A 15,025-nucleotide genomic window follows, 5' to 3' on the forward strand; every position below is an offset into this window, starting at 1 on the left:
TCTGACTCTGTACCGGTACTCCCTGTTTATAGCCTCCACACTGACTCTGTACCGGTACCCCCTGTATATAGTCTCCACATTGACTCTGTACCGTAACACCCTGTATATAGTCTCCACACTGACTCTGTACTGTAACACCCTGTATATAGCCTCCGCATTGACTCTGTACCGGCACCCCCATGTATATAGCCTCCACACTGACTCTGTACCGGTACCCCCTGTATATAGCCTCCACATTGACTCTGTACTGGTACCCCCTGTATATAGCCTCCACATTGACTCTGTACCGTAATACCATGTATATAGCCTCCACATTGACTTGGTACCGGTACCCCCTGTATATAGCCTCCACATTGACTCTGTACCGTAATACCATGTATATAGCCTCCACATTGACTCTGTACCGGTACCCCTTGTATATAGCCTCCACATTGACTCTGTACTGGTACCCCCTGTATATAGCCTCCACATTGACTCTGTACCGTAATACCATGTATATAGCCTTCACATTGACTCTGTACCGGTACCCCCATGTATATAGCCTCCACATTGACTCTGTACCGGTACCCCCCTGTATATAGCCTCCACATTGATTCTGTACCGGTACCCCCTGTATATAGCCTCCACACTGACTTGGTACTGGTACCCCCTGTAAATAGCCTTCACACTGACTTGGTACTGGTACCCCCTGTAAATAGCCTCCACACTGACTCTGTACCGGTACCCCCTGTATATAGCCTCCACATTGACTCTGTACCGGTACCCCCTGTATGTAGCCTCCACATTGACTCTGTACCGGTAACCCCTGTATATAGCCTCCAAATTGACTCTGTACCGGTACCCCCTGTATATAGCCTCCAAATTGACTCTGTACCGGTATCCCCTGTATATACCCTCCACATCGACTCTGTATGGTACCTGTATATAGCCTCCACATTGACTCTGTACCGATACACCCTGTATGTAGCCTCCACACTGACTTGGTACCGGTACCCCCTGTATATAGCCTCCACATTGACTCTGTACCGGTACCCCTGTATATAGCCTCCAAATTGACTCTGTACCATAACACCCTGTATATAGCCTCCACACTGACTCTGTACCGTAACACCCTGTATATAGCCTCCACAATGACTCTGTACCGGTACCCCGTGAATATAGCCTCCACATTGACTCTGTACCGTAACACCCTATTTATAACCTCCACATTGACTCTGTACCGGTACCCCCTGTATATAGCCTCCATATTGACTCTGTACCAGTACCCCCTGTATATATCCTCCACATTGACTCTGTACCGGTACCCCCTGTATATATCCTCCACATTGACTCTGTACCGTTACCCCCTGTATATAGCCTCCACATTGACTCTGTACCGGTACCCACAGTATGTAGCCTCCACATTGACTCTGCACCAGCACCCCCCTGTATATAGCCTCCACATTGACTCTGTACCGGTACCCCCTGTATATAACCTCCACATTGACTCTGTACCGGTACCCCCTGTATATATCCTCCACATTGACTCTGTACCGTTACCCCCTGTATATAGCCTCCACATTGACTCTGTACCGGTACCCACAGTATGTAGCCTCCACATTGACTCTGCACCAGCACCCCCCTGTATATAGCCTCCACATTGACTCTGTACCGGTACCCCCTGTATATAACCTCCACATTGTCTCTGTACCGGTACCCCCTGTATATATCCTCCACATTGACTCTGTACTGGTACCCCCTGTATATATCCTCCACATTGACTCTGTACCGGTACCCCCTGTATATATCCTCCACGTTGACTCTGTACCGTTACCCCCTGTATATATCCTCCACATTGACTCTGTACCGGTACCCACAGTATGTAGCCTCCACATTGACTCTGTACCGGTACCACCTGTATATAGTTTCCACATTGACTTTGTACCGGTACCCCTGTATATAGCCTCCACACTGACTCTGTACCGGTACCCCCTGTATATAGCCTCCACATTGACTCTGAATGCTACCTGTATACAGCCTCCACATTGACTCTGTACCGATACCCCCATGTATATAGCCTCCACATTGACTCTGTATGGTACCTGTATATAGCCTCCACATTGACTCGGTACCGGTACCCCCTGTATATAGCCTCCACATTGACTCGGTACCGGTACCCCCTGTATATAGCCTCCACATTGAATATGTACCGTAACACCCTGTATATAGCCTCCACACTGACTCTGTACCGGTACCCCCTGTATATAACCTCCACATTGACTCTGTACCGGTACCCCCTGTATATAGCCTCCACATTGACTCTGTATGGTACCTGTATATAGCCTCCACATTGACTCTGTACCGGTACCCCGTGAATATAGCCTCCACATTGACTCTGTACCGTAACACCCTGTATATAACCTCCACATTGACTCTGTACTGGTACCCCCTGTACGTAGCCTCCACATTGACTCTGTACCGGTACCCCCTGTATATAGTCTCCACACTGACTTGGTACCGGTACCACCTGTATGTAGCCTCCACATTGACTCTGTACCGGTACCCCCTGTATATAGCCTCCGCATTGACTCTGTACCGTAACACCCTGTATATAGTCTCCACACTGACTCTGTACTGTAACACCCTGTATATAGCCTCCGCATTGACTCTGTACCGGCACCCCCATGTATATAGCCTCCACACTGACTCTGTACCGGTACCCCCTGTATATAGCCTCCACATTGACTCTGTACTGGTACCCCCTGTATATAGCCTCCACATTGACTCTGTACCGTAATACCATGTATATAGCCTCCACATTGACTTGGTACCGGTACCCCCTGTATATAGCCTCCACATTGACTCTGTACCGTAATACCATGTATATAGCCTCCACATTGACTCTGTACCGGTACCCCTTGTATATAGCCTCCACATTGACTCTGTACTGGTACCCCCTGTATATAGCCTCCACATTGACTCTGTACCGTAATACCATGTATATAGCCTTCACATTGACTCTGTACCGGTACCCCCATGTATATAGCCTCCACATTGACTCTGTACCGGTACCCCCCTGTATATAGCCTCCACATTGATTCTGTACCGGTACCCCCTGTATATAGCCTCCACACTGACTTGGTACTGGTACCCCCTGTAAATAGCCTTCACACTGACTTGGTACTGGTACCCCCTGTAAATAGCCTCCACACTGACTCTGTACCGGTACCCCCTGTATATAGCCTCCACATTGACTCTGTACCGGTACCCCCTGTATGTAGCCTCCACATTGACTCTGTACCGGTAACCCCTGTATATAGCCTCCAAATTGACTCTGTACCGGTACCCCCTGTATATAGCCTCCAAATTGACTCTGTACCGGTATCCCCTGTATATACCCTCCACATCGACTCTGTATGGTACCTGTATATAGCCTCCACATTGACTCTGTACCGATACACCCTGTATGTAGCCTCCACACTGACTTGGTACCGGTACCCCCTGTATATAGCCTCCACATTGACTCTGTACCGGTACCCCTGTATATAGCCTCCAAATTGACTCTGTACCATAACACCCTGTATATAGCCTCCACACTGACTCTGTACCGTAACACCCTGTATATAGCCTCCACAATGACTCTGTACCGGTACCCCGTGAATATAGCCTCCACATTGACTCTGTACCGTAACACCCTATTTATAACCTCCACATTGACTCTGTACCGGTACCCCCTGTATATAGCCTCCATATTGACTCTGTACCAGTACCCCCTGTATATATCCTCCACATTGACTCTGTACCGGTACCCCCTGTATATATCCTCCACATTGACTCTGTACCGTTACCCCCTGTATATAGCCTCCACATTGACTCTGTACCGGTACCCACAGTATGTAGCCTCCACATTGACTCTGCACCAGCACCCCCCTGTATATAGCCTCCACATTGACTCTGTACCGGTACCCCCTGTATATAACCTCCACATTGACTCTGTACCGGTACCCCCTGTATATATCCTCCACATTGACTCTGTACCGTTACCCCCTGTATATAGCCTCCACATTGACTCTGTACCGGTACCCACAGTATGTAGCCTCCACATTGACTCTGCACCAGCACCCCCCTGTATATAGCCTCCACATTGACTCTGTACCGGTACCCCCTGTATATAACCTCCACATTGTCTCTGTACCGGTACCCCCTGTATATATCCTCCACATTGACTCTGTACTGGTACCCCCTGTATATATCCTCCACATTGACTCTGTACCGGTACCCCCTGTATATATCCTCCACGTTGACTCTGTACCGTTACCCCCTGTATATATCCTCCACATTGACTCTGTACCGGTACCCACAGTATGTAGCCTCCACATTGACTCTGTACCGGTACCACCTGTATATAGTTTCCACATTGACTTTGTACCGGTACCCCTGTATATAGCCTCCACACTGACTCTGTACCGGTACCCCCTGTATATAGCCTCCACATTGACTCTGAATGCTACCTGTATACAGCCTCCACATTGACTCTGTACCGATACCCCCATGTATATAGCCTCCACATTGACTCTGTATGGTACCTGTATATAGCCTCCACATTGACTCGGTACCGGTACCCCCTGTATATAGCCTCCACATTGACTCGGTACCGGTACCCCCTGTATATAGCCTCCACATTGAATATGTACCGTAACACCCTGTATATAGCCTCCACACTGACTCTGTACCGGTACCCCCTGTATATAACCTCCACATTGACTCTGTACCGGTACCCCCTGTATATAGCCTCCACATTGACTCTGTATGGTACCTGTATATAGCCTCCACATTGACTCTGTACCGGTACCCCGTGAATATAGCCTCCACATTGACTCTGTACCGTAACACCCTGTATATAACCTCCACATTGACTCTGTACTGGTACCCCCTGTACGTAGCCTCCACATTGACTCTGTACCGGTACCCCCTGTATATAGTCTCCACACTGACTTGGTACCGGTACCACCTGTATGTAGCCTCCACATTGACTCTGTACCGGTACCCCCTGTATATAGCCTCCGCATTGACTCTGTACCGTAACACACTGTATATAACCTCCACACTGACTCTGTACCGGTAACCCCTGTATGTAGCCTCCACATTGACTCTGTACCGTAACACCCTGTATATAACCTCCACATTGACTCTGTACCGGTACCCCCTGTATATAACCTCCACACTGACTCTGTACCGGTAACCCCTGTATGTAGCCTCCACATTGACTCTGTACCGGTACCCCCTGTATATATCCTCCACATTGACACTGTACCGGTACCCTCTGTATATATCCTCCACATTGACTCTGTACCGGTACCCACTGTATGTATCCTCCACAATGACTCTGTACCGGTACCCCCTGTATATATCCTCCACATTGACACTGTACCGGTACCCTCTGTATATATCCTCCACATTGACACTGTACCGGTACCACCTGTATATAGTTTCCACATTGACTCTGTACCGGTAGCCCTGTACATTGCCTCCACACTGACTCTGTACCGGTACCCCCTGTATATAGCCTCTACATTGACTCTGAATGCTACCTGTATACAGCCTCCACATTGACTCTGTACCGATACCCCCTGTATATAACCTCCACATTGACTCTGTATGGTACCTGTATATAGCCTCCACATTGACTCTGTATGGTACCTGTATATAGCCTCCACATTGACTCTGTACCGGTACCCCGTGAATATAGCCTCCACATTGACTCTAACACCCTGTATATAGCCTCCACATTGACTCTGTACCGGTACCCCCTGTATATATCCTCCACATTGACTCTGTACCGGTACCCTCTGTATATATCCTCCACATTGACTCTGTACCGGTACCCCCTGTATGTATCCTCCACATTGACTCTGTACTGGTACCCCCTGTATGTAGCCTCCACATTGACTCTGTACCGGTACCCCCTGTATATAGCCTCCAAACTGACTTGGTACCGGTACCCCCTGTATACAGCCTCCACACTGACTTGGTACCGGTACCCCCTGTATATAACCTCCACACTGACTCTGTACCGGTACCACCTGTATGTAGCCTCCACATTGACTCTGTACCGGTACCCCCTGTATATATCTTCCACATTGACTCTGTACCGGTAACCCCTGTATATATCCTCCACATTGACTCTGTACCGTTACCCCCTGTAAATAGCCTCCACATTGACTCTGTACCGGTACCCCCTGTATGTAGCCTCCACATTGACTCTGTACCAGCACCCCCCTGTATATAGCCTCCACATTGACTCTGTACCGGTACCCCCTGTATATAGCCTCCACACTGACTCTGTACCGGTACCCCCTGTATATAGCCTCCACATTGACTCTGTACCATAACACCCTGTATATAACCTCCACATTGACTCTGTACCGGTACCACCTGTATATAGTTTCCACATTGACTCTGTACAGGTATCCCCTGTATATAGCCTCCACATTGACTCTGTATGCTACCTGTATACAGCCTCCACATTGCCTCTGTACCCAACAACCTGTATATAGCCTCCAAATTGACTCTGTACCGTAACACCCTGTATATAGCCTCCACGCTGACTCTGTATAGTGGCACCCTGTATGTAGCCTCCACACTGACTTGGTACGGGTCCCCCTGTATATAGCCTCCACACTGGCTTGGTACTGGTAACGCCTGTATATAGCCTCCACATTGACTCTGTACCGGTACCCCCTGTATATAGCCTCCACATTGACTCAGTACCCAACACCCTGTATATAGCCTCCACATTGACTCTGTACCGTAACACCCTGTATATAGCCTCCACATTGACTCTGTACCGGTACCCCCTGTATATAGCCTCCACATTGACTCTGTACCCAAAACCCTGTATATAGCCTCCACATTGACTCTGTACCGGTACCCCGTGAATATAGCCTCCACATTGACTCTGTACCGGTACCCCCTGTATATAACCTCCATATTGAATATGTACCGTAACACCCTGTATATAGCCTCCACATTGACTCTGTACCGTAACACCCTGTATATAGCCTCCACATTGACTCTGTACCGGTACCCCCTGTATATAGCCTCCACATTGACTCTGTACCCAAAACCCTGTATATAGCCTCCACATTGACTCTGTACCGTAACACCCTGTATATAGCCTCCACATTGACTCTGTACCGTAACACCCTGTATATAACCTCCACATTGACTCTGTACCGGTACCCCCTGTATATATCCTCCACATTGACTCTGTACCGGTACCCCCTGTATGTATCCTCCACATTGACTCTGTACTGGTACCCCCTGTATGTAGCCTCCACATTGACTCTGTACCGGTACCCCCTGTATATAGCCTCCACACTGACTTGGTACCGGTACCCCCTGTATACAGCCTCCACACTGACTTGGTACCGGTACCCCCTGTATATAACCTCCACACTGACTCTGTACCGGTACCACCTGTATGTAGCCTCCACATTGACTCTGTACCGTTACCCCCTGTAAATAGCCTCCACATTGACTCTGTACCGGTACCCCCTGTATGTAGCCTCCACATTGACTCTGTACCAGCACCCCCCTGTATATAGCCTCCACATTGACTCTGTACCGGTACCCCCTGTATATAGCCTCCACACTGACTCTGTACCGGTACCCCCTGTATATAGCCTCCACATTGACTCTGTATGCTACCTGTATACAGCCTCCACATTGACTCTGTACCGATACCCCCTGTATATAACCTCCACATTGACTCTGTATGGTACCTGTATATACCCTCCACATTGACTCTGTACCCAACAACCTGTATATAGCCTCCAAATTGACTCTGTACCGTAACACACTGTATATAGCCTCCACACTGACTCTGTATAGTAACACCCTGTCTATAGCCTCCACACTGACTTGGTACTGGTACCCCCTGTATATAGCCTCCACACTGACTTGGTACTGGTACCGCCTGTATATAGCCTCCACATTGACTCTGTACCGGTACCCCCTGTATATAGCCTCCACATTGACTCTGTACCCAACACCCTGTATATAGCCTCCACATTGACTCTGTACCGTAACACCCTGTATATATCCTCCACATTGACTCTGTACCGGTACCCCCTGTATATAGCCTTCACATTGACTCTGTACCGGTACCCCCTGTATGTAGCCTCACACACATACACACCACAGGGAAGCCCTGGGCCCTGTGTATTACAAGGCAGTGGACGTACATGGTTCTCCCACATATTTTACTCCTTCACGTCTGTGAGGATACGTGAGCCATGGTGGAAATTCATCTCCATGCAGGGCTGAGAGTTTGATAGGAGTTTGATACACTAGGTCAGACAGACAGAGAGCCAGAGAGACATTATGCACCTTCATAGTCCTAAGATATCTGTACCACTTTCTATTGTGTCTTGACTGACTGTCCTGTCAATAACATTGTTGGCACTAAAACAAATTCATTTTGTTTATTAGTTTATTGAGGTACCATAGTTGATTTTTGATTTGCAATAACGTTTTCAATTCAACCAAACTAAAAATATATATTTTATATTCCATATTCACAGTACCGCTGGGCTATATGTCAAATAAATGATCACGATATATATATATATATATATATATATATCTATTCATGCGATAACAATAATTATCACGATATTAATCAATTAATGTTTTAATGGTTTGATATCTTCTTCAGAATCAATAATCCCTTAAAAAAAAAGGCATTTATTTTGAAGATCCCCCTCTTTGTCAATATAGTGGAGAGTGAGGCTATTATAAGGCTCTGACATGGGACTAGACCACAGATTTTTAGTAGTAGCAAAATACTTTAAATCTGTCTTGAGATCTTCCTCAACTTTTTCCCTACACTCGGAATAGAGTTTAGGCAGTGTGGTGTGAGAGAAATGTTTGCAGCCAGGGAGCACGTACCTGGGAATAAATTAAATTGATAAGCCTCTTGAAACGTTCCTTTTCGACTGTGCTAATTGGTAGCATGTCCTTAGCAATGCATAACAATATTTGTGATGCCTTTGTCTTTTCGATGTTTGCATAAACGCTGTCAGTGTTGACTGCTTTGGGCAAACATCACTAGATTGGCTGGTGATTGAGGGGCGTTCATCAATACCGTGGCACAAACTCAAACATCACTAGAATGGCTGGTGATTGAGGGGCGTTGATCAATACTGTGGAGCAAACTCAAACTTCCCTAGATTGGCTGGTGCTTGAGGGGTGTTCATCAATAATGTGGCACAAACTCAAACATCCTGCATATTCCAAAGAGTGATTTTGCTTCAGATGTTGAAAAAGGTTTGTCGTATTACCAGACTTCGTAGCCACCTGTCTACGGCACAATTTGCACCAACCATTGCTCTGCTCTTTACTGTTATGACCACCAGGGATACTTGTGGTGCACCTTGAACACACACATGTGATCACACACCTGATCAAAGGGGAGAAACCACACACACACACAGGTTCTGAGTTATGTGTATTACTGTTATACAACACTGTTACTGCTACGCTGCAACTATTATACTGCTACTTTAGTAGTATTGCCTACATTTGATACCCTACTTTCCAGTTCATGACCGTTAGAAACTAGGACATGATACAGCTGGCTGCAACCAAAGCGGAAACCCAGAAGCCTACTATGGAATCAAATTAAAGCCGGCAAGGGAATTAACAAAAGTAACAGCAGCAAAGTGAAAGAGTTGAGCTATTTGGGGAGTTTAACACTTACATGTTTGAAGGCTGCACAGGCACACAGTCAAACTTCTAACACAACCTGCCATATTCACCTCTTGGTCCATGTGACATATCTGGGTGTTAACCGCAGGTCGAGTTGCGTCTGTTTTACTCTAGATGGTTACATTGCGGCAACATTGTTTGCGTATGGAAATGTGCTACATTGGTGCATTTGAACGCTACTGGCCAGTGTTTCCAGTGCTATTGATGAACATAATCGGGACGTTGTCTTCTAGAAGACCACACCTACCTGGAATTGTCGGAGTTACCCAGCACCAGCGGCTGGGTGGCCCGGGTCACCCACGTACGGGTCAGGCCGTGGGGCTGCGCCTTTCCCGGTCTTACATGGCAATCACACCTGCCGTGTTGAGCGTCGGTGCAGGCGGACTGCCAGTCGTCACGGTCGGTCCTTAGCCCCCTCTGTGAATCCGAGGAAAGAGGAGGGGGCGATGAAGAAGAGAGAACGGGAGGAGGAAAATGGAAACTCCAATTTAAATCCTAAAGACTTTCACCCTTTTTCCAGCCTTCACTTGCCCCCCTCTCTCATGCATGAATATGTCAACCACGAGGCACGTATTCAACCTCAACGCGTATGAAATCAGCAGGCAGGAAAGATCGAGACGGCTCCGGCTCCTTGAAGATTATATTTTAAATACAAGGTTTTATCTGGGCAGTGAAGCAAAATGGCGACTTTAATACGAAGGAGGAGTATAACAAATCATTGCGCTGGCTGGAGCTAAAGGGAGGCACAAAAATATGTTTAGTGCAGTAATTTTCAATAGCTGCACGAGAGTTAGTTCGAGTAAAAGAAAACGAACCCGAGGAAAAAGGGAACGAAAAGATTCGACCTCGGTCGCGTTCGTTGCCGTCTGCAGTTCCTTTCCTCTGGGTTTTTATACGGGTATTATCTTCTCGGCCGGGTACAGTAATATAGTAAGTAGTGTGTTGGTTTATGCGCGTTTCCACTCTACCTTTGACAGTTGCAACTACAGCCTTCAGGCAACTTACAAACTCTCGCGTTATTATGAATGTTATCGAGCAAGTAATATTCGGGGGTTCTGCCTAATAAACCCGGTACAAACCTGACGGTATGATACCGCTCATCCGAAGTAACGCCGTTCAGTCATGACGAAAAAGGGTTAGGCTAAATTCTTAAAGCCAGGCTTGATTAAGCGTTTTAATCTGGTACCCCTAATATTACTAAACATTCGGCTTTTATCGTTAAGTGCAGTTTCAGGTAGCCAGTTGAACACACGGCAAAAATAACCCCTCGATTTTAATGTGATTTCGGGCTGTTTCGTGGGTATCATCCAGTCAATCCAAACCACTACTAGGGTAGCAATCAAAACTTGCATAGTTATACCGAGACAGAGTTGAATAGGCTTTTCAGCTCTTATCAGATCAATCAATTTGATATAGAATGTGAAATAAATTACGGGATGATATGAAGACTATTATGGTTGAGCATTGCCGAGGTGTCATTTTATTCCAAAAAACCAAATCAATTTCGAAAACCAAGGTCACCTGAAAGTTTCGCTTATTTTCCCCGCTAATAAACGATTATTTATGATGATGATGATGATGATTATTATCATCTCATTATTGTTATATTTCTGTCAGCAAGTTTATGGATGAGCGGCTAAATGTTCCCCATGTTACTCTGCTAATGATATTTAGGTCTAATGTATGTGGCCTGTAGGTCTACTTCTGTATCCACTGAATCATGGCCACTTACAGTGGATGTGGTATCATAGCCACATGCAGTGGGCTCACACAACCAGAGGAGACTTCAGCTCTCTCTCTCACTGTGTGATTGGTGTCAGGCAGCATGACCTAATATTTCCTATAAATGGGATCATCAGAAACAATGATGTAATCTGTGTACACTGGCTGTTCCCCCAAACCCCCAGAAGAGGGCAGGGTATACTTATTTCAGGGCTGGGCAATATCAGAGCCCAAGCAGGGTCATAGGTGTAAAATGTATGGTACTTTCCACCACTCTTTGAAGTAGTTACTGACAGTGGTGGAAAAAGTACCCAATTGTCATACTTGAGTAAAAGTATAGATAGATACCTTAATAGAAGGTGTGATATCCCTCCTAAATAGCTTGGGCTAATGTTCCTATCGACTCAGTAAGGCCAGCAGTCTAGTCTTTTTTAATATATTTTTATTGGTATGTAACTGTTATGAAAGTTGTACAGTCAATTTGGTTTGTATTTAAACGCCACTTTAAACGTGTTCTTTACTCAAGTAAAAGTGAAAGTCAGCCAGTAAAATACTACTTGAGTGAAAATCTAAAAGTATTTGGTTTTAAATATACTTAAGTATCAAAAGTCAATCATTTAACATTCCTTATATTAAGCAAAGCAGACAGCACCATTTTCTTGTTTTTAAAATGTACGGATAGCCAGGTTCACACTCCAACACTCTGAGATTGTTACAGATAGCCAGGTTCACACTCCAACACTCTGAGATTATTACAAATAGCCAGGTTCACACTCCAACACACTGAGATTATTACAGATAGCCAGGTTCACACTCCAACACTCTGAGATTATTACAGATAGCCAGGTTCACACTCCAACACTGAGATTATTACAGATAGCCAGGTTCACACTCCAACACTCTGAGATTATTACAGATAGCCAGGTTCACACTCCAACACTCTGAGATTATTACAGATAGCCAGGTTCACACTCCAACACTCTGAGATTATTACAGATAGCCAGGTTCACACTCCAACACTCTGAGATTATTACAGATAGCCAGGTTCACACTCCAACACTCTGAGATTATTACAGATAGCCAGGTTCACACTCCAACACTCTGAGATTATTACAGATAGCCAGGTTCACACTCCAACACTCTGAGATTGTTACAGATAGCCAGGTTCACACTCCAACACTCTGAGATTATTACAGATAGCCAGGTTCACACTCCAACACTCTGAGATTATTACAGATAGCCAGGTTCACACTCCAACACTCTGAGATTGTTGTGTTCTCCACGTGTTCTCTTGATAAGTGTGTGAATTGGACTATTTTCCTGTCCTGCTAAGCATTCAAAATGTGGCGAGTACTTTTGGTTGTCAGGGAAAATATATGGAGTAAAAAGTACAGTATTGTCTTTAGGAATGTAGTCAAGTAAAAATAAAAGTTGTCAAAATATGAATAGTAAAGTAAAGTACAGATACCCCCAAAACGACTTAAGTATTACTTTAAAGTACTTTTACTGAAGTACTTTACACCACTGCTTACTGGTGAGACATGACTTGACAGTGAAAGCTGTGTGGCGGAGCCCTTGCTTTCACCTGTCAAGTTATGTTAAATCAGGTAGGCCTGCTTCAAGGAAGGAATTATTAAGTATGCTGTTCTAATATCTTCCATCACCTTTCCTTCTCTGCACTTCTTCTTCTGGACTGATTTGAAATAGCTTGTAAAGTGAAAGTAACATGACCAAAAACCTGCCTCCTTTCATCTGTCATAGCCTCAGAGCTTTAGAGTGTGTAGCTACATTTCATTATTGCCAGCTTTCTTAATTTGCTCTACGATTGTTGTCTACCCCATCACATATCTATGAAATATCCAGTAGGGATGTTGCCTCAATACTGGGTTGTGACGCTTGTGAGACTAAAATATAGACAGGCCACAATGTCATACCACTGGAGAAGCGACAGACAATTCAAATATAGAATTGATTATTGGTTGGTATCTTTCAATCTTATGAATCTTGTCAGTGAGTGTAGTATTTCCTCCATTATTCGTTCCTTTTGTTTTGATATTGACAAGACATTTCCTAAAGCATATTGGAAATGTAACTCTTTCAAAGAATGAGTCATTTTGTTTACAGTCTAAAGATCTTATCAGAGAAGCCTGTCTCGATTCTGCTCTTACTTACACTAACAAATGGTAAATGATTCAATTCTGAATTCGATGTCTTGCCATCATTACTGGTAAAATGCTAGTTCGGAAAAGATTTTCCAAGCAGATGGGTATTATTGTTGATATTAACAGTCTGAGCAATAAGCTTGACTTAAATGAAGATGAAAAAGCCAAGCTTGCTAATTTGGCCTGCACGACATATACAACGATAAGGCAAAGGGCGCCTTCATCCGTTCAAAGGCCAAATGGATTGACAAATGTGGAAAAAACATGATTTCTTTAATTTGGAGAAGTGTAGGCAGACTAGGAATAGTACTGCATCCATTTATGTAAATGACACCAAAGAAGGGCTCTCTTTACCTGGACAATTGGAGACCAATCACGTTGTTGGCAACTGACAATAAGTTACTAGCCCATGTCTATGCCAATAGGCTGAAACAAGGCCTTGATGATATAATCAGCGAAACTCAATCAGCCTTCATTAAAGGAAGGAGTATTCATAACTGTATACTATTGGTATTGGATATTTTAGATTACAGTGAGTTAACGGGAGATGATGGCTTTATGTTGTTTTTAGATTGTTTTTAAGGGATTTTGACACTTTAGAGCAAAACTTTATATTTAGAACTCTACTTTTGGGTTTGGGGAGATTTTCTGTAAAGTGATAAGGATGATGTATAATGAATGATACTAGCAGTTCGGTGGCTATGAATAATGGGTCATTCCCTCATTGTCACGAATCCCGCCGAAGATGGTGCCTCTTCCTGTTCGGGCGGCGCTCGGCGGTCGTCGTCGCCTTCTGTTAGCTGCCATCGATTCCCTTTCCGTTTGTTTCTGTTAATTGGGTCTAATTGGGTACACCTGTTTTGAGTTAGTGTTGTTTATAGGCTATTTAAGGGCACTAGGCCCGCTGGGTATTGTGTGGGCTTGTTCTCTGTTTATTTGGTGTTGGTGTATTTAGTTTGTTCGCTATTTTTCCGGACAGTTTTTGTCCTGTGTATTTTGGACGGGTTGTTTCATGCGCCCTTGTGTTTCACATGTCCATGTCTCCGCTGTCGTTGGAATAAAAAATCCACCTACGGAATTACCTGCTCTCTGCGCTTGACTCCTCCACTCACCATTCATAGAAGTCGTAACACTCATTTCTCTATTGCTAGAGGAATTAGACAGGGTTGTCCAATCTCCCCTCTTTTATTTATTTTAGCCACAGATCACCAGCCATATTTCTTAACAAATCTGAGCATTTAAAAGGGATCCATATTTTTGGTATAGATAAAAATATCAGTCAATTTGCAGATGATGCTGCCCTTTTCCTAAAGGATAGGGCGGTTATTCCCTTGGCTATTGACAGAATCAAGACATTTTCTATGGCCTCTGGGTTGACCCTCAACCTTAAC

At 45.1% G+C, this 15,025-nt stretch overlaps 1 protein-coding gene across 1 annotated transcript in view; it reads right to left on the minus strand.

The window, feature by feature from the left end:
* Nucleotides 1-10,831, minus strand: part of LOC110508393 (zinc finger protein 512B) — an 86,236-nt gene extending 75,405 nt beyond the window's left edge. Inside the window, exons 1-2 of the mRNA XM_036966424.1 lie at nucleotides 10,260-10,831; nucleotides 9,998-10,167 (exon numbers count right to left, since the gene is read on the minus strand). Coding sequence (XP_036822319.1) covers nucleotides 9,998-10,167; nucleotides 10,260-10,298 — 209 coding nt within the window. The 5' untranslated portion in view covers nucleotides 10,299-10,831. The remainder of the gene's footprint in view (nucleotides 1-9,997; nucleotides 10,168-10,259) is intronic.
* Between the last annotated feature and the right edge of the window lie 4,194 nt (nucleotides 10,832-15,025).

This window comes from Oncorhynchus mykiss, chromosome 28 (assembly GCF_013265735.2).
Source record: "Oncorhynchus mykiss isolate Arlee chromosome 28, USDA_OmykA_1.1, whole genome shotgun sequence".
Taxonomy (NCBI): Eukaryota; Metazoa; Chordata; class Actinopteri; order Salmoniformes; family Salmonidae; genus Oncorhynchus; species Oncorhynchus mykiss.